The 21,240-nt window shown below is 41.0% G+C and overlaps 1 protein-coding gene across 5 annotated transcripts in view; it reads right to left on the reverse strand.

Annotated features, from left to right (window-relative positions):
• The window catches only part of BICD1 (BICD cargo adaptor 1), a 256,993-nt gene extending 252,676 nt beyond the window's left edge, over positions 1-4,317 (reverse strand). For 2 of the 5 annotated variants that reach the window (XM_086713691.1, XM_086713690.1), the window contains exon 1: positions 3,506-4,312. In XM_086713691.1, coding sequence (XP_086569817.1) covers positions 3,506-3,718 — 213 coding nt within the window. In that variant the 5' untranslated portion in view covers positions 3,719-4,312. Of the gene's footprint in view, positions 1-3,505 lie in introns of all 5 variants that reach the window. The other 3 variants (XM_086713687.1, XM_086713688.1, XM_086713689.1) reach the window with 3 other exon arrangements.
• Between the last annotated feature and the right edge of the window lie 16,923 nt (positions 4,318-21,240).

Here is a 21,240-nt window from a genome sequence, read left to right on the forward strand (position 1 = left end):
TGTCAGGGTTGAGAACATGAGCAAAAAAAGGGAGTTGGAGATTCTTAGTACATAGTCTACTGTAACCTAGCTGCAAAACTTTTCTAAAGATGTCACATGGATGTTTTCTAAAATGCCATCAGGAATGCTGAATCATTCCTTTCTGAGGAGATCTTTCTCAACTTTACTACTTTCTAAATTTCAAATATTTTTTTGAGTAAGAAACAAAACAAAACAAAAAACAAACAAACTTAAATTCTAGGGGTTTTTTTTAATGTATGTATATTTTTAGTTTTAAAATTATTTTAGAACTATGACTCTTCTTCAAACACTATTTTGGCCTGAATGACACTCACAGTGCTGATTTATACACATCCCAAACATACAATCAGCAGGATCTGGACATAACTGGGCATGGGTGCCCCTCAGGTCACTGAGAAGCAAGCATTACTTGTGAAATCATAAAATGATGGTCACGTCTTCTAACGGGTATATGGTTTTGTCCAGCTCCCCAAAGATAATTAAAACGAGAACATTATGACGATGTCAGAAGTCATTGTTTTTTTCATATCCTTAGTACTTTTCTTTTTAAGTGTGTTCTTTTGGGTCATGTAGACAGTGATGTAGGCACAGGGCAGAGCTCTAAATGATGTCAGGTCAGGTCAAAAAGCAATCTAGACTAAGGGAAGAAATAACTAGAAAAACATTCAGGAATTCATCGTCTTGATTTTGAACATCTTCAGGCAATGCTGCTCATTTCCATTATTGTCACAGCGGTAATCAGCCTGGGAGGGAGGGCAGCAACATTGTTGGGTGCTGACTCTTGAAAGCAAAATGACCTGTAAAGCCTGAGCCATATTGCTACCCTACAAATTACTAATGTTCAACTTCGAAAAACAGTACAGTCTTTCTCTGTTGATATTCCCATAAACTGGACCAATTATTTTTAAATGAATCATAGTTGTTGAAAGAGCCTAGGAATAAACCAAAGATTTTTATACTTGGCTTTACAGATAAAATGTAACAGTGCACCTGAAATGCACCTATATGCACCTGAAAATGAACAAAACTTCCCTTTTAAAAATCAGAGCACTCATAAAACATGTCTTTCAAAAATGGCTTCTATATGATATCATCATTGGGATATCTTTGTTTGCACAATTCTTCTGGATTTACTTTTCAAACAGGAAATATTATTGAGACAGATTTAGCTGATTTAATAATATTCCCAACTAAAGTGTACATTATGTTTAAAGAATAAAAATACCAGGTTAGTCTATCAATCAAATATAATGATTATTTTTATTACTCTAAAATAAATTGTATGTAATTGCTTAAGACAGTTCATTAGGAATCAAAACAGAATTAATTTATGCTAAGTGCAACTTAAAATACATATGTACATGAGTATCATTTGGTAAAAATAATCATGGTAAATTTTTTATTAACCTCCTGCTATACAGAACAAAATACGCCTTAGATTTTTAAAGAAAAAAATTTATAACTACTATTTGTATCATTCTTTATTAAGAAACCACTGTTATACCATGCTCACAAAATGTTTTTTCTCATTTTCCCCATTATTGTTGATGATAGTAATATAGTGTTTCAATAACAGTTCCCATACCTCCTAATTTTCTTAGTCTTTCTCTGACACTAACCAATACTGACTAGTGAATGTTTGATAAAGGTGTACCTTCTTCCAGTATAAATTTATTTTTCCATAAAATATTTATTACACACTTACTATGTGCTAGGCTTTGTTAAAGGCTTTAGATGCAAAGTAAATTAAGACAGATTCCTTGCCTTAAGAGCTCATGGTCTAGTAAAGGCAAAGACAATTGCATTATGGTTTACTATGCAGGCTAAGTGCAAATGACACAGAAATATCCCTAGAAACGTTGTTTAAATCAAGCAGGAAGGTCAGTTAACAGTAATACTTCATTAAATGAAGTCTACCTCCTTTATCAAGGAGGTGATAGCTTACCACTGCCTGGTTTGCACTTCCTCGTCTTGGCAAAGCAGTGTTGATGGGTGTAAACATCAAAACATCTCTGAGAATTACAATCACTATCCTGTTTCCTGACTTCACAAGGTGTAGCATTGCTGAATTTAAACACATCAGACCTAATCTAAGTTGGACAATACCAGTAAGCCCAGCTGTTGTTAAGAACAGACATGTCCATGGTAAGAAAAACATGAACTCAAAATTAACAGCCTGATACACAAAGATCAGGTGTCTAGTTGGGGTGTTCACTGTATGTTTATTAGTTGGCTTTTAGGCATCAGAATAAAAATTAGACATACCTGAAAGTATAAGTGTTGGCCATATTACGTACTAAGTTAGAAGGCAAGTTCATTAGACAGGTCATAAACCATGTTTTTTAACTGTAACAACATAAAACAGATGCCTTCTGAAAAAGTGAGTACATGATAAGAAAACATCTTCAATAATACATACTAAATTTAGAAATAACACTTTAAATGCCAAAATGCACCTAAAAATAAAGACTTGCCACATTGAAAAGCAGTGGGTACATTTAAATTTATAACCAGTGAGTTGCTACCCATAGTGCTTCAGGAATCGGGTAAAATTGACTGAGTTCCTTCAACAGTATGTATATGCTTATGAGTGCTTGACAGGACATCAAAGCATATCCATTATTTTCTTCCAAAACATTAGCCAGTCTTTAAAAAAAGCCAAATACGAAAAGACTAAAAAGGACAAGTGTTACGCATTTTATAAACACAGTCCCTTCAAACAGAAGACGCTCATTTGATATGGACAGCCACCCATGTATTTGCTACCTACCATTCAGACCATTTGTAAGGGAGTTTAAATCCTCCCTGGTCAGGGTGACCTTACAGGACTTGGGCATGGCTCTGCCTCACTCAGAAGTGAAATCAAGGCAGTGGGATCATCCAGCGGAGTTGTTTTTCTCAGGCAGCCCATGACAAGAATAACTAAAGTCAAGGAGAATGAAGATTGCCCAGACTTTGTCAAATGGGATTGGCGGGGAGTTCTTCTAATAACAGTCCCTCTTGCATCAAGGAGTGGGTACGTTCAGAAGGCTGAGGTAGCATAGATCCTACATCCTTAAATTGTGGGTCCCTCAGCACAAACCTACTCATCGCCTTTGTGGATTATGGGATTGTCGCTGGAACCCAGGTTTGAAATAACAGCAGTTTTGAGAAGTTGGATTTACACATTCCAACCCAGCAGAAGGTCGCCTCAGAGTGCAGAGTGCTAAGACTTGAAGACTTCTGAATGTCCCTCCCCCACAGCCTGAAGGGCCACTGCCTCTCGAATTCCAGCTTATACATTCATTTCCTGGGCAATTTTTCTCGGGGGGGGGGGGGGGAGAGAAACAATGGACTCTTTCAATCCTCTCTTATCAACAAAGGACCCTAAGATGAAGAAACATTCCTTCCAGCCGCATCCTTCGCGACTTCTGTGTACATGATGAGTGGGCGTTGGGGGTGGGGGGACGGGGGCCGAGCAGGGATGAGGTGACAGGCAACTCACCTCTTTCAGCTGCTCCAGCTCTTGCTTGAGGCTGTCGTACTCTGCCTCCAGCTCGTCATACTGCTGTTTGAGGGTCAGCTTCTCTTCCAGGACCACCAGCCCGTACTCGGCAGCCTGGATCTTCTCGTGGGTCGTCTCCGTGAGCTCCTTGGTCAGCCTCTCTATCTCAGTCTTGTAATGGTCCACAGTCTGCAATACCTCTTCTGCGGCCATAGCCCCGGCGGATGGAGGCAGGAGGGGGTGTCGGGGTGGGGTGATGGCTGGGAGGCAGGCGGGGGGGAAGGGTGAAGGCGGTGGGGACGGAAGGGTAAAAATGGAAAAGTGTGGCTGGGTGAACGTGCGGAGCGGAGCGATGCCCTGACTGCTGCTCCCGGCGGCAGCGGCTACACAGCCCGAGAAACTGAGGAGGAATGCAACATGGAGAACGCAGGGAGAGGATCAGGGGCGAGGCGGCAGCCGCTGCCGCATGTGTCCTCTGGGCCGGCCCCTGCGTGCGCTCAGCAGCCGTACGGCATGGCCTGGGCTGCGGCGGCCGCGGACGACGAGGGGCTCCGGATTCTGCTTATTCAGAGGCGCCCGGCCGCCATGTCTCCGGGGCAGCGTCACTGCAGTCTCCCCGGGGCCTGGCGCGCTCCGGCTCGCGTCTCGCTCGCTCGCTCCACCTGCTCCCTCTGGCTGTGCTGCAGCCGGTGCGGAATGATGCAGTCTCGGGCCCGCTCCCTCCCTTCGCGCCTGGCCCCGGCTCCGAGCAGGGGGCGGGGAGGCGGATGGAGTCAGCGCGGGGGGAGGGAAGGAACCGACGGAAACATCCCGAGGCGCCTCCCGCCGGGCGCGCGGGGCCACCGCCGCTGCCGCCGCCGGCTGCACGGGCGGGGGGAGCGCGGGCCAGAGGCCAAGGCGAAGGCGGCGGGACGCGCGCGGGGGGAGCCTCCTCCCTGCTCGGCTCGCTGCGGGCGGGAGTTCCTCGCACGGCTTTGCCCAGCGGACGCGCAGCCCCCGAGAGTGGCGGGGACGCCCCTGCTCTGCCGCTGCGACGTGAGCGCAAGCTCAGGGACCTGCTCTAAGACCTTCGGCGCCTTCCCCAAAGAAAAGCAAACAGTAACTAACGCGCTCGGGGCCCGCGCATCCTTCTCGCCCCCTGGGCTCGCAGCCTCCGGCACCCAAACCAGCGCTGGGTTCCAGTGCCTGCCAGACGCGCCCCCAGGCGCCCGCTTCCACCACCACCCCCTCCGCCTTCCCTCCCTTCCGCTCTCCAGCTTGGCCTGGTTCACCTCACTCTGTCACCGAATAGCCTTATTACCCCTGCAGAGAGTCTTCGCTAAAGATTGCTTGCCCTCGCACAGGGGTCCTGTGCCCAGTTTGCCTCAAGATCGGCATCTGTTCCGAAAAAGAGATCTGTAATGCAGGCACCCAGTAAGCCTCTGGGTGCTATTATTTCATGACTCTACTGATTCTTCAATAAAGCAAAACTGCATGAAATTTCCCTCTATACGGTACCACCGATATACCCTACAATAAACATTTTTAAAATAGTAACAGCTAATAGTTCTTGAGCCCATGTGACAGGCATTCTTCTGAGTATAGTATGTTCATTCTCTCCAGTCCTAATGACAATTCTTGGAGGGTAGCAACCCTTATCCCCAACTTACAAGTGGCAAAAGAAAGGCCTAGGGGAGTTGAGGGATTTGTCCAAATCAGGCAACTCTTAAGTGGTGAAGCCAAAATTTAATCTTAACTCCAGAGCCCTAAACTGGATCATTATGTTGGCCTCACCATTCATTAACAATACAAATCCAACAACTAAATATCATATGCTCTTAAAATGAGCACTTTGAGCAATATGAAGAGTGATGATGAAGAGTCACAAAAAGAGGTGAAGGCAAAGTCAGAGTGAAAGACCAAAAGCAGAGAAGAGATGAGCATACAGAACCTACAGAAAAGGGAGGGATAGGAGCAGAAAAGGAGCGATTTCTGTGGAAATGGAAGGGAAGCTGTGGGATCCATAGACCAAAAGTCTAACCAGTTCCTTCCCTCTCTTCTATTGGGTTGCACTTATTAGAGAGCTGCTTCTCAGTGGCCAGGAGTTGTTCAACACACACACACACACACACACACACACACACACTGGCTAGCTTCCCGTTTTAGAAAGCAGGACTGCACTCTCCCCTTCATTTTGTACCTGGTAAACAAAAAAAGGCAGTTGCTGATGGTGTGGGAGGAAGAGCAAACAAACAACAATGTCTTACAAAGCCTTGACTAATAGCCTGGATGTGATCTTCTCTACCTCAGAAAACACAGAAAAGATTCCTTCCAGATGCTGACAATTACAACAGAATATTCTCTTGTGATAAACTAATCTATAAATAAATAAAGGAGAAAACACTTGAAACATGCAACCAACCATGAATGGCAAGCTGGCAGAGATGTGGGGGTGATCAAGACCACATCATTCCACTTATACTACCTTGAGGTCACACCACAACTGAGAAGACCCTCCCATGTGCTCCTGTAGTGCCCATCCCCTATCACAATGATGAACAATCGATCATGAAGTGCTGAGAGAAAAGAGATGAAAGCTGTAATTGCAGGGAGCTAAACTGCCTCCTTCCCAGAATGCCCTTGGCCTTTCCTCACTCAGCAAAGTATAAGCAGAGCCCTTCCAAAGGAATCATAACACTTGGAGTAGATTGCCTATGATTCCCTTTCCTTTGGGTAGAACTAAGAATGGAGTTTGCCTCTGTGATCTTCCTTCTTCCAAGTTTCCATTGCCACCCATTCCCTATGCTCTGTCCTGCCGCATTTTGCTGATTGATCCACTTTTGTTAATGTATTCAGTCTGACTTCATTGAGATATTACACTATTTTAACACTAAGATTTTGCTTATTACAACTTTGATCTTGTATATGTTGGCATTTACCTTGAAGAAAGTCAACTTATTCCCTTACCCACCATACTCTTCCAGTACTGCACAGTTACCTTTCTCTTTCTTCGTATATATGCCATACATATCATGTAGATATAGATATAGATATAGATAGATATAGATAGATATAACACTGACAAGTATCTAGGAAAGAATTTCTTAAACTGTTCCTGGAACTAGGGCTCCCTCATATTTCTTTATCCTAGTGGGGAACTCCAATTACTCTGATTAATTAGGGAATTTTCTTACTCACAAATATCCAGGAAAATTTATATTTTGTGACTTAGTACCTCAAACCAACCTTTCACCAACTTTACATAAATATTGCTTTCTCTTGCTCTCATTCATTCATTCATTCATTCCTTAAGCAGATATTTATTAAGTACCCATTATGTCCTAGGAACAATAGTTGGCATTGTGAAATCTATGACCAATAAGATGTCAGGGGTCAACAGTCCCTGACCTCATGGAGCTTATGTTCTGGGAGGAATAAACAAACAAACACAACAAAACAGACCAAAACCAGACAACAACAAAAAAGATAAATTAATACAAAAATTCCAAATTTTGACATTGATAAGCAGGATACAGTAGAGCAGCTAAGAGCAGAAGCTAGTCGTCTTGGTCAAATCCAACTTTGCCACTTACTAGTTGTGTATGCTTCAGTTGCCTCATCCTTAAAGAGGGGACAATAATGAGATTGTTGTGAACAGAACAATAACTGACACCTAATAAGCAGCATAAATGTGTGTGTTTTTAAGTTTGGGGGGAAAAAACAAGTATAAAATTGAGGTAGAAAACAGAAACAGGACGATCAGTGGAAATCTCTCTACAAAAGTGATATACACCGTAATATTTAAGGTACCTGAAGGAATTGGATATGCTAAATGTGAAGGAAGAACTTTCCAGGAAGAGGGAACAGGCATGTCTAAAAGTCTAAGGCAGAGGGGCGCCTGGGTGGCGCAGTCGGTTAAGCGTCCGACTTCAGCCAGGTCAAGATCTCGCGGTCCGTGAGTTCGAGCCCCGCGTCGGGCTCTGGGCTGATGGCTCGGAGCCTGGAGCCTGTTTCCGATTCTGTGTCTCCCTCTCTCTCTGCCCCTCGCCCGTTCATGCTCTGTCTCTCTCTGTCCCAAAAATAAATAAACGTTGAAAAAAAAAATTAAAAAAAAATAAAATAAAATAAAAAAAAATAAAAGTCTAAGGCAGAAAAGAGCTTGGTGAGTGAAAAAAAAAAAAAAATCAGAAGCTGAGGCTTAATAAGCCAAGAGTAGATGGCCTAAGACTGCAATATAAAGATTAGCAATGCTGGGGGGACACTCAGGGATCATGCCTGCCTTGCAGGTTAGAATAATTTGGATGTTGTACACCTGAAAGTAATATAATGTTATATATATCAATTACATCCCAATTTTTTTAAATTTTTTAATGTTTATTTATTTTTGAGAGAGACTGGGGGCGGGGGGGGGGGGGAGGAGCAGGGAGAGAAGGAGACAGAATTTGAAGCTCCAAGCTGTCAGCACAGAGCCCGATGTGGGGCTTAAACCCATGAACTGTGAGATCATGACCTGAGCTGAAATCAGATGCTCAACGGACTGAGCCACCCAGGTGCCCCACATCCCAATTTTTTTTTTTTAATTTTTTTTTTAATGTTTATTTATTTTTGAGACAGAGAGAGACAGAGCATGAACGGGGGAGGGGCAGAGAGAGAGGGAGACACAGAATCGGAAACAGGCTCCAGGCTCTGAGCCATCAGCCCAGAGCCCGACGCGGGGCTCGAACTCACGGACTGCGAGATCGTGACCTGGCTGAAGTCGGACGCTTAACCGACTGCGCCACCCAGGCGCCCCCCCCACATCCCAATTTTTAAAAAAGAAAAAAAAAATTATGGTCTTTCAAACTGCAAGCATTCTCAGAGTAAAAAACTTTCCAAGGCAAATGAGTTTCATACCACACAAGAACAAAAAAAGATATTTCTGTTTCATTTCTCAGCATGCTTTTGAAAAATGTTTAAATAACCCTACTAACTGGATTAGCCTTAGAGTCAGAAGAGCTGGTGGGTTGTGAGCTGGGATTTTTAAGGCTGCCAGAAAGGACTTTTTAAATCCTCTGTTCTTTCTAATCCCCCTGAAAATGATGTCTGAGACTCCTTTGGTTATAAACAAAGAAGTCTATCATCTCATAATTAGAAATAAGTTTAAAATGCAAAAAGTTATTGAACTTAAATGTACACTTATATTTGCTTTGTATTTTTTTCTGATTCTGATGAAGAAATGCCCCCAAGGAAAGAACTGAATGGCTGAAGAAGTGGAGGATGGGAACACTGAAGACAAATATCATCTAATTCACATTTTTGCCTAAGACTGGACTTGCACCCAGCTCTTCAAGATTTGAACAAAATTTCTTAGTCTGCTTCTTTCTGCCAAAATATGTCCCTTCTCTTGGTTTTTGATAGCCCTAGAATTTATATAGTGATTCTGAATCTGTTCAGGAATATTCCTTTACCCAACAGCCTAAAGAAAAGAAAGAAAAAGAAGAAAAAGGAATTTGGGTTTTATTCTCAGTGCAGTAGGACACTTGATTATTTAGTCACAAAATGAAATGATTTGATTTGTACTTTAAGAACATCATTACTGGGGCACCTGAGTGGCTCAGTCTGTTAAGCGTCCGGTTTTTGAGCTCAACTCAGGTCTTAAACTCAGGATCGTGAGTTCAAGCCCCATGTTGGGCACCACGCAGGGCATGAAGGAAAAAAAAATCACTACTGATGCAAAAAGATTGGTGGTATCAAAAAACAGAAACAGGGGGGTTCCTGGCTGACTCAATCGGTGGAGCTTGCAACTCTTGATCTCCAGGTCACGAGTTCTAACCACACGTTGGGAGTACAGTTTACTTTTTTTAAAAAAAGTATGGGGTGCCTGGGTGGCTCATTCAGTTAAGCATCCAACTCTTGATTTCAGCTCAGGTCATGATCTCACAGTTCATGAGATCAAGCCCCACATCAGGCTCCACACTGACAGCACAGAGCCTGTTTGGGACTCTCTCTCTCCCTCTCTCTCTGCATCTCCCCTGCTCATTCTCCCTCTCTCTCTCTTTCTCTCTCTCTGTATCTAAACAAACAAACATTAAAAAAAAAAAAAAAAAAAGTAGGGTCACTAGTTAAGAAGCTGTTGTGATTGTCTAGGAGAAAGAAGATGATGACCTTGACTGAGGTGGTAGCAGTAGGGGAAGTAGATGGATTCATAATATATTGGGGGGAGGGGAAGATAGAAGTCTTAAGACTTGTTTGGGATTAGATGTGGGAAAGGAAGAAAAAAAAGAATCATTAACAAATTCTAATTTTCTGACTTGGGCAATTGGAAGATGGTTTGCCATTAGTTGCATGGGAAAGGCTGGGAGGAAATTTCAGGAGATTAAGAGTTCTATTTTGGACATATTAAGTGTAAGACATTTGGAGACATTTGAATAGAAATGTTAAGTCGAAAATTGGATGCAAGACCAAGGTTAAGAAAAGACTTCTTGGGAGGTATAACAATTCTCCTCTGGAAATTAGCATTAGACGGCATTTTTTTTAAAGTAAACTCTACATACAATAGGGGGTTTGAACTCATGACCAAGAGATCAAGAGTCTCATGCTCTGATGACTGAGCCAGCCGGGAGCCCCAGGAATATATGGTAGAGTAAAACTTTGGATTGCAAGTAACTTGTTCTGTGAGATGAGTAAACATTTCTAATAAATTTTAACTTGACAAATGAGTGATGTCTTGCAGTACAACAGTACATGATGCCAAATGTCACATGATCACGACTTTGCCAATGGTTCTTGAAGTTCGCTTTTTACATACAAGTGCTTTGGATCACAAGCATGTTTCCAGAATGAATTATGCTTGCAAACCATGGTTTTACTGTATTTCAAGTGAAGGAAATGGATGGTACCATCTAGGGAAAGGGCACAAATAGAGAAGAGAAGGGGGTCCAGGACCTAGCCCTGTAATACCCTTAATAAACGTTGAATTGAAGAGGAAAAGCCAACAAAGAAAGCTGAGAGGTAACTGTAGAGAACAAACTGATGGTTACCAGAAGGGAGGTGGGTGGAGGGATGGGTGAAATAGGTGCTGGGGATTAAAGAATGTACTTGTGATGAGCCCCAAGTAATGTATGGAATTGTTGAATCACTATATTGTACACCTGAAGCTAATATTACACTGTATGTTGACGAGCTGGAATTTAAATAAAAACTGAAAAAATACAAAGAAAGAAAGAAAGAAAACTAAAAGAGACCAGTAAGTGTGGTAGGAGGAAAATCAGGAGAGAAATATCTGAAGGAAACAAAACAAAACATTGAAGAGTGAAGGAGGGGATGCCTAGGCGGCTTAGTTGGCTAAGCATCTGACTTGGGTTCAGGTCATGATCTCACAGCTGGCTTGTGAGTTCAAGTCCCGCATAGGGCTGTCTTCTGTCAGTGCAGAGGCTGCCTCGGATCCTGTCTCCCTCTCTCTCTGCCCTCCTCAGCCTGTGCTCTGTGCTTCAAAAATAAATAAATTTTTAAAAATTAAAAAGAAGAAGAAAAGTGAAGGAATAAGGACCAAGTCAATGCTGTTGAGAGGTCAAGGTCAAGTAAGAAGAGGACACAAAAATGTCACCATAATTAGCAACATGGAAGTGGGTACTCTTCACAAAAGCAGTTTGTGCATGACAGAGAGGGTAGAAACCAAAATGTAGGAGATTGAAGCATGAAGAGAAGTTTAAGATGTGGAAGGAAGCAGCCTGAGCAGACAACTCCACGCCCTCAGAAACACCCCAGAAACAATGTATGTATACAGTGAGAAGGTGGATCTGGATTGGAATGCTCTGTTATGAACTGCTGGTGAGAAATCCGCCCTTCAAGAGCATCTCACACACTGGGACCTCCAAATGCTCCCCAGGATAAGAGTGGGTTTTCCCCCCGTCAATGTCTTTTGAGGCCAGGACTTCATCTCCAAGCTGCTCAGATACCAGCCCTCTGCACAGCTGCCTCTGGCTCAGATCCTGGAGCACCCCTGGGTCCAGACCCACTCCCAGAGGGTGTTGCCTCCCCCTGTTTACATGGCTTCCTGAGCCCCATCTGCTCTCTTTTGGATGCTTATTCAGGGAGCACTCCCAACTCTGCTATCTCATCTGTCTTTTGTCTCTTTTCTTTCAAGATGCAAGATGCTAATTAATAAAAGCTGGAGTATTTTGTAATAAGAAAAAGAAAAGCCACATAGCTGTTCTCTCCTGTTTTACATCTTCAAAATCAGTGACTACCAGATTCTCTGGGGTTGTTTCTTAGCCACAGTTTACATCCTTGTCATCTTCTCACCAGAAAGGCACTGGTTTCTCCAAGCGCTCGATTTAATTTTAATTGGGATTACATTTCTCCATCTGTTTTTCTTTACTTTCTAAATAATATTTTCTTAAAAACTCCTGATTTTGCCATTTTTGCCACCAGCATTTGACTATTTCAGGGGCAATCTCATCTTCTTAATTCTTTCTTCATTATTAAATCTATCTCCCGTATGTATTGGTTGAAAAACAACCAAAAGAATTTGCACACTGTAGGACACAAGCTAATATAATGTATTCTTTCTTTAAAAGAAGACTAAAAAATTCTGAGTGCCAGTTCTTATTTCTTTAGAATTTTTCTACTGACCAGCCTTGCTTTTCTTGATCTAAGGCGATGTTCTGAGTTACTTATCTCAGAATACCAGTTCCTCTCTTTTATAAAGCTTATTTTGAGGACCACTCTAGTGACTAAAACTACATGCTAGCAGCTAAGTGATAAATACATCCAAGGTCTTACAAGGTGCTATGGATCAAAGAATCTAAAGATTGTTTTAAGTAAATTTTTGTCAGCCAGCTGAGTCAAGAGCCCAACTATAGTTAAATATCATGGATTTGTAGAAACACTTAAAGCCATATAGTTGTATGGCTTTTTCCAGAGGATTAAGTATAAGAGTAGAGATGGTGAGTAGATGTATCAATCCAGACTTAGGGTTTTGTCAGTGAGTGTGTAAGAGGACTAGGAGACGAGCAAATTGGGGATATTGATGAAAAGGTAGCTGATGGGTTAAATTGTGGAACATGGCCAACTGCTGGGTGTCTCTCAACATCTCTTTTCTTCCATAGAGAAATGGTCATGCTGTGTGAATGGTCATGTAACAAATCTGGCTATTTATTTGAGTACATTCAGTTACTTGCCAACAACAAGGGTCCAGTTAACTGGATTTAAGAAGTGATGCATACAACACTGCAATTGTCCTTAATGTAAGGTATACCCTTCTACCCTTCTGTTTTCTTGCTGGCTGGAATGCAAATAGAATGACTGGAGCTCCAGGAGCCATCCTGGCCCATGAAATAACTTTGTGGGGTTTTTTTCCCCCATGAAATAACTTTGATAATGAAAATCATGTAGACTGGACAACAGGATAGAAAATGCCTAGGTCCTGGGGCACCTGGGTAGCTCAGTTGGTTAACTTAGCGACTCTTGCTTTCACCCAGGTCATGATCTCACAGTTTGTTGGATCAAGCCCCACATCAGGCTCTGTACTGGTAGCACAGAGACTGCTTGGGATTCTCTATCTCTTCCTCTCTCTCTCTCTCCCTCTGTCCCTCCTCAACTTGTGTGCACACATGCTCTCATTCTCTCTCAAAATAAGTAAATAATTGTTTAAAAAAAAATTTTAAGTGCCCAGTTCTTAAATCTTAACAAGAGGATTGGTGAGATAACCAGCTTTAATGTTCAAACTCAACACCCATGTAAAGTAGACTTTTTTTAAGTTAGAAAAAATAAAGAGCTTGAGAAAATCAGCTTAGCCCTTGTTCCATCCTGACTGCAAGGATCACCTAAGCCTGAGAGCAACATTAGAAATCATCTATTCTAGGGGCACCTGGGTGGCTCAGTGGGTTAAGCATCCAACTTGATTTCAGTTCAGGTCATGATCTGAGGGTCGTGGGATCGAGCCCCACATCAGGCCCTGTGCTGATTGTAGGGTCTGCTTGAGACTCTCTCTCTCTCTCTCCCTTTGCCCCTCTCCCCCACATACTCTCTCTTTCTCTCTCTCTAAAATAAAAATGAAAAAAAAAATTTAATCATCTATTCTAGTCAATCTTTTTTCTTTAACAGTTTTGTTGAGATATGTTTCACATACTCTAGAATCCACCCATTTAAAGTATACAACTCAATGGTTTTTAGTATGTTCACAAAACTGCAGCTATCACTATAGTCAGTTTTAGAAAAATTTTGTTACCTCAGAAGGAAACACTGTGGAGTGCCTGACTGGCTCAGTCAGTAGAGCATGGAACTCTTCATCTCGGAGTCATGAGTTCAAGCCCCACATTGGGTGTAGAGCTTACTTAACTAACTAAATACATACATACATACATAAACCCCATACCCTTTAGCTATCCTCCAAGTACCTTGGCCCCCCCCCCCCCCGCCCCAACTACTAATCTTTCTGTTTCTATAGATTTCCCTATTCTGGACACTTCATATAAATAGAATCATATTATATGTTATCTTTTATGACTGGCTTCTTTCACTTAGCATGTATTTGAGATTTGTCCATGTTGTAGCATATATCAGTACTACTTTCCTTTTTATGGCTAAATAATACTCCATTGTATGGATATACTATATTTTTAATCCATTCATCAGTTCCTGGATATTTGATTTCCACCTTTGGGCTATTATTAATAATGTTGTTATAAACATCCCATACAGGGTTTTATATGGCCATATATTTTCATTTCTTTAGGGTATACCTAGGAGTAGAAATGCTAGGTCATGTGGTAACTCCAGGTTTAACATTCTGGGAAGCTGCCAGACCGATTTCCAAAGTGGCTGAACTATTTCACCTCCTCAGCAGCAGTGTATGAAATATCCAATTTCTCTACATCCTTATCAATATTTATTATTATCTGACATCTTGATTCTAGCCATCCTAGTGGATATGAAATGGTATCTTGTGATTTTTGTTTGCATTTTCTTAATGGCTAATGATATTGAACATAATTTCACGTGTTTATTGGCCATTTGTATATCTTCTTTGAAGAAATGCCTTTCCAGATTCTTTATACATTTTTTTGACTGGGTTGTCATTTTATTATTGAATTGTGTGAGTTTTTTGCATATTCTAGATACAATTCCCTTATCAGTTATATGACTTGCAATGATTTTTCTCCCATCATGTGGCTGTCTTTTCACTTTCTTTTTTTTTTTTTAAGTTTATTTATTTTGAGAGAGAGAATGCATGAGTGGAGGGAGGAGCAGAGAGAGAGAGAGAGAGAGAGAGAGAGAGAGAGAATCCTAAGCAGGCTCCATGCTTAGTGCAGACCCTGATGCTGGGCCTGACTGATCTCACAAATGGTGAAGTCATGACCTGAGCCAAAATCAAGAGTCAGACACTTACCTGACTGAGCCACACAGGTGCCCCTCTTCACTTTCTTGATAGTGTCCTTTGAAGCACAAAAGGTCTTAATTTGATGAAGTTCAACTTACCTATTTTTCCCTTTGTTGTTTGTGTTTTTGGTATCATAGCTGAAATCCACTGCCAAATCCAAGGTCATGAAGATTTAGACCTGTTTTATTCTAATAGTTATTATAGCTTTAGCTCTTAAATTTAAGCCTGTAATCCATATGGCATTAATTTTTGTATGTTGTGTGAGGTAAGGGCCTAATTTCATCTGTTACATGTGAACATGTGACTATCCAGTCATCCCAGCACAATTTGTTGAAAAGGCTATTCTTTCTCCATTGAATGGTCTTAACACTTTTGTCAAAAGTCAGTTGACTATAGACATGTGGGTTTATTTCTAAACTCTCAATTCTATTCCATTTGTCCATTTGTCTATTCTTATGCCAGTACCAGTGTCTTCATTATTGTTGCTTTGCTGTAAATTTTGAAATTGGGAGGTATATGTGATATTGTGATTTGTAATAAGAAACGTATATTTGGTCATTCCATTTCCGGCACAGAGCTCTTAAAATCCTTGGAATTTCCTCAGTGATAAGAGAAATGGGAACACTTTTTGTTACAGTATTTGATCTTTCCTCAAGTTCCTGAGGTAGCTCCAGATCCATAAAGGTAAAAGGAGTATCTTGTTATTCATAACAAGCTCCTTTCAACCACATCTGAGTTTATATTAATGAGGTGACTTTTGGAAAGCCTCTAAGGATGGGGACTGGTTGCTGGAGAAATCAACCAAGAACAGAGGGTTGGAACTTTCAGTCCACCCCCCCACCTCTAGGGAGAGGAGTGAGCAGGAGGTTGAATCAATCACCAATGGCCAATGATTTAATCACTCATGCTTAATTATATAATAAGACTCCAGGGGCTCTTTGTTGGCTCAGTTGGTTAAGTGTCCAACTCTTAGTTTTAGCTCAGGTCATGAACTCACAGTTCATGAGTTCGAGCCCCACATTAGGCTCTGTGTTGACAGTGTAGAGCCTGCTTGGGATTCTCTCTCTCCCCACTTGCATGCTCTCTCTCTTTCTCTCTCCAAATAAATAAATAAATAAATAAATAAATAAAATTTTAAATATTCCATAAAAACCCAAAAGGGTGGAGTTCTGAGAGCTTTTGGGTCAGTGAGCACATCCATGTGCTGGGATGGTAGCACAACTCAACTCCGTGGGGACAGAAGCTCTTGCACAGAAGTCTCTTCTGGACTTTGCCCTATGTATATCTTCAGCCATCTATTTATCTGTATCCTTTATTATCTTCTTTATTATGAATTGGTAATCTAGTAAGTAAACTGTTTTCCTGAGTTCTGTGAGTTGCTCTAGCAAATTAATCACACCCAAGTGTTGGGGTGTGGGAACCTCTGAATTATAGCCAGTTCACCAGAAGCACAGGTACCAACTTCAACTTTCAATTGGTGTCTGAAGGAGGGGGTATAGGGTAGTCTTGTGAGACTAAGTCCTTAACCTGTGGGGTCTGACTCTATCTCTAGGTAGGTAGTATCAGAATTGTGTTAAATTGTAGGACACCCAGCTGGTGTCCCAGAATTGCTTGATGTGTGGAAAACCCACATGTCTGGGGTCAGGAGTGTAGTGTGAGAGTAAAGGAGACACACAGCAGGAGGGATGTTTCTTCTTTACGGTGTGCATAGCGTAATGTACCTTTTTGCAGAATACACTGAGGTCCCAGGTAACATCAGAAAGTAGATGAAGCTAGAAGGTCACTGCATTTATTCAGAATTCTTAAATAAAACAAGTTAAAAGGCAATGATGACTTACAAAACACCTCAAATGCTAACATGTCCTGGAGGAAGAACTGGTTATTTCCTGGTTAGCACAGTATCCCAGGTCCTGGGACAGGAAGTTTGATTCCCCAGCATGAGCATCAGACTTCTTTTCTTATGGAAATAGATCTAAGTTTAAACGTTAGTCATTCTACTTCCAAGCTGTTTGATCTTGTGCAAGTGACTTACCTGCCCCAACCTCAATTTCCTCATCTATAAATAGGAATAATGCTACACCTACTTCATAAAACGGTTGCAAGGATTCTGAGTGCTAATTTCCTTCTCCTTCCCAGGACCCTCTTTTTTACAACACAACACTATTTATCAAGGATTTAGGGATTGAGAAACAAAGACAAAAACACAGATTAAAAGTTTATAGATGAGAAACTAGATGTGTTTCCTCTGTGGAAGCTCTTTGGATGTCATTAGACTGTAATTGAAGGAGAAGATACTGGAGACTTCACATTTAGTGTGTATCAGAATTTGTGTGAAAGCTGCAACAGCCCAGAAAGTGTATCTAGAATAAAAAGAACGAAGAGTGAGAACCGATCCTGGGCAACACGCATATTTAAGGAGCAGATAGGGGAAGCAGAGTAGGACCCTGAAGGAGGTATAGTTTTTTTCCGGTATGTGTGTGTGTGCACACTATTAAAATGATCTCAGACTTACCTAGTTCAGTGTCTTTTCTCTACATCAGAAGCTCCTTGTGTCTGCTCACCGCCCCCCCCCCCCCCCCGACTCTCCACCCTGCACTGGTATCCTAAGGCATGGTTACAGAAAATGCTCTGTATTTTCTGGGGTAATGAATAAGGGGTCCCACAGTCTTGTGGTCTGGCAATTATCAGCTTAATGCAAGTCCAGGAAGGATCAAGTCCCGCCCTACATCTCTGTGAGAAGAAACAGCCACAGACCCTGGGACAACAGTGTTGGGCATGTTACTATTCAAGTGCAGGTGTATCCGATAGGAGATGAGGGCTCAGCTCTCTCCTGGGCACAGAAATCTCCTAGCACTGGACTCCCTCTCTTCATGGGCAACTCCAGGGATTAGTTTTTAGGTTTCTGAAGGCACCTCTGGAAATCCTCCTCATTGCCATCCTCTCCCAATCTGTTTCCCCCACATTGTCTTTATGCTTTCCCCCAAGTATTCTTGCCTCCCAAACCAAATCAAAACAAAACCTGTTTTCTTCTTTCCCTTTGGTTTGATGGTGACCCAAGCAATTAGGAATTGAAAACTGCTGCCTTTTTCTAAGACATTCTCATCAATCCAGAAAGTACTTTTTGTTCTATTGCAGTAAATAACAGAAAAAATAAGATTCTATATTAAGAAAAACTGAAGAATCACGTCTTGCTACATACATATTCTCAAAAAGTTGATATCATATGCTATATACAGTTTTATATCCGGTTTTATTTATTTAATATCGTAGTATGGAACATTTTTCATGTTAGCAAAATATTTCCTAAGCATCATCTCTAAAAGCTGCATAGTTGACTATTTCATAATTGTTTTAATACTCTATCCAATTCAATGGTCCTTAGTGCACATGAAACTGACAGTTCTAGGTACTTGTTGAAAACACAATCTCAATCTCATGCCCTACAACATTTATCAAAGGGAGGTTTATCTAAAGGATATCAGCTTACTCATTCACAGGTACTCTATAATCTCTAGACCAGTACAGAACGAGGTGCTTGGCCCACATCCTGCTTTATTTTGATGTTGGGTCATGAGGCCATATGAGAAAAGTTGGAATACTCAACTCAGCAGAAGTGGTCATCTTGTCTACACAAGGATGCTATCAAGGTCATTAGCTATGACATTACCTAATATCTTTTTATGAGAACCATCTGTGTTCTGTGCAATAAATCTATGTCTGATCTTACTACCAAGAATAATTGGACTTCTGCAGAGTAAGTGGTCTGCTTTTATATCATGAGTATTGTGAATTTTATAACTGATCAGATTTTTCTTTATCCTCAGGCTGCTAGAAAGCTTCTAGGCAAATTTGTGTCCTTCTTTTATAGCAAGGGTATAGGTGAAATAATATGTATTTTTAGCATCGTTCCTATTTTATGTCCCCATCATTGTTTTTTTCTTTCTTCTACAGAATTCTTGAAATTATCTGTGTTTTATAGAGTACTGCCTGCTGTCTTAAGTTTTTTCTAGAACTAAGTAATAGAGCATAATTGTTCAGGGCCTCGCTCAGGATTTGAAGCCACTTCCTGTCTGTGTGCCCTTGGGCAAGTAAGTTACTTATTTCCTCTGTACCTCAGTTTTTTCCTTTGTATAAAAGGGAATACTGTTACCTGCCTCATAGAGTTTTGATGAGGATTAAATGACAAGATACATGTGAAGGCTCATAGTTAAGTGGTTAAAAGAAGTTTTAAAATAATTAAAAAGAAGTCATTGGAATATTTCTATTGTTTCAGTTTTACTTATATAGGATTTACTCCAATTGGAATGACTGGGCAAAGACCATGGGTGTTTGGGAGGCTGTGTGCTTAATTTTCCCGTCAACTGGCATAGACAATGGGATAAGACAGGATAAGACTCCTGTCTTATCATGCTTCAGCAGTGCTGAGTTCTTTTGAAAATGCTTGCTGACTTGACAGGCAAAAAAAAAGGAGTATTATCTTATTGTCATTTCAATCTACATTTTGTTGATAACTAATGAGATTGAACCTTCTGACCCAAACCACTACATTTATTTTATTAATCACTTCATTTCTTCTCTCTTTCCATCTTTTGCAATTTTTCTATCAAGGTCCTTGTGTTTTTCCTTTATCTGTTTAAATAAGATAACAGACTCTATTTTTTCTGTCTCTAGTCATCTGCTGAGAGGAGACAGCCTAATAGAGAAGCTTGAGGAACAGTCATGGGGAATAGAAAAGGGGCAACCAGGAACACATAAATGGGTGCTCAGGTCAGCATGCAGGCCCTGCAGAATGAACTGCCATCTTATTAACTGAGGATGGATACATAGTTCTAAAAGCAAAACTCTCGAAACACAGTTGCTAGATCATTTCCATAATCTAACTCTCTCCTCTTGTTTTTTTAAAACAAAATCAATTCCAGAAAAATAAGTTTTTAAAGCATTAGGTTTTTGTTCTTTCGGTTGAGATAAAATTCCTTGAATTACAGAGCAATTTTAAGATCATAATCAAACACTTGTCTGTTGCAAAAACTGTTTGTAGAAGAGCAATTATTTTTGTAGCCATGGAAACACAGCTGATACCATGACTACATAACCAGCTCGCACAAATAATTTTTAGTAAACCAAGTCAAATAAATCGTGTATCTACCAAAATCATTTCATTTTAGAAATGCTTTCTCATATTGCTGGTAGAGGGAAATTAGATGGTTTGGCATTGTGTTACACAACTGGCTCAACTTCTTAGCATCTCTTTTTTGACAATTTTAGCTTTTTCTGTTCTTTTAAAAACTGTTTAATAAGTACAAAGCACATGCCATAATAATCCTCTAATCTCTCCTCTGATTTCTCCTAATAAGGCCCCTGGATATTCCAGCCTATTTTCATGAGGATATTGAGAGATTCAAGGATGCTAAGCCCAGACCATGGCCACATGCTTGACAAAGCTATACAAACTTCATCAACAATTTATCTCACGTGCAACTGCATTCTCTAGGTGATTAAGGAAAACCCAACTGCAAGCTTTTGACGTTCAATTTGGAAAACATGCGAAGTGGATCCCATCCTAACCCATTGTCCTTTTCCTCTACTCCTTCTTTAAAGACAACATGTCTCATGTCCTCCATGCTACTCTGTGCCAGACCCAGTTCTAAGCATTTTACAACTAATTTACCCTTCTCAACAATCCCAGGAGATCAGTTTTCTATTTTACAGATGAGGAAATGAAGGCACAGAGAAGTTATATACCTTGTCCAAGGACTCACAACTGGTAAATGATGTTCATCAACTGTTATATAGGCTTTTCTAGTAAACCACGTACTCCTCTCTCATTGGACTGGAAACCGGGATTGTCCACAAAACTTAAAACTTTGTTTTAAGCCTTAAGCAATATAGAATGAGTCTAGTGAAACATTGTAAGCAGAAAGAGTTAGGGGTCCCCAGAAAAGAAAGACAAGACATAGCTTTAGTGACATCAGAGAAGTCACTGTAGGCAGCTCTTTTCTGTGATCTATGTATGCCCCGCTAATCTGAGCTCACTTCTTGCAGAATTTCCTAGGATGCGTCAGAATTACAAAGAAATGCAAAAACCATAGTAATTAAGGATTTTAAGGGAACAAAGGGAATGCAAACACTAACATTCTCTACCAGTCCAGGAAATAAACTAACCTGTTCAGAGACAATAAATAAATGTTAGAACTCCCAGTGCTATTCCAAAAGTAAGCAAGGCCCTGCATTCCTTCTCTGAGATAACAAGCCCAAGACCCCATGGAGTTTATACCAGTTCTAGGAACATGACCATATAGCCCCTCCCCCTGCTTTATTATAATGTTAAAGTCTACCCTAAGAGGAGCACAAGCTTCATGAACATAATATAGGATGTTTTCTAAGTACCTGCATA

Source organism: Puma concolor, chromosome B4, assembly GCF_028749965.1.
Source record: "Puma concolor isolate L17-30 chromosome B4, mPumCon1.1.hap2, whole genome shotgun sequence".
NCBI classification, from domain to species: Eukaryota; Metazoa; Chordata; class Mammalia; order Carnivora; family Felidae; genus Puma; species Puma concolor.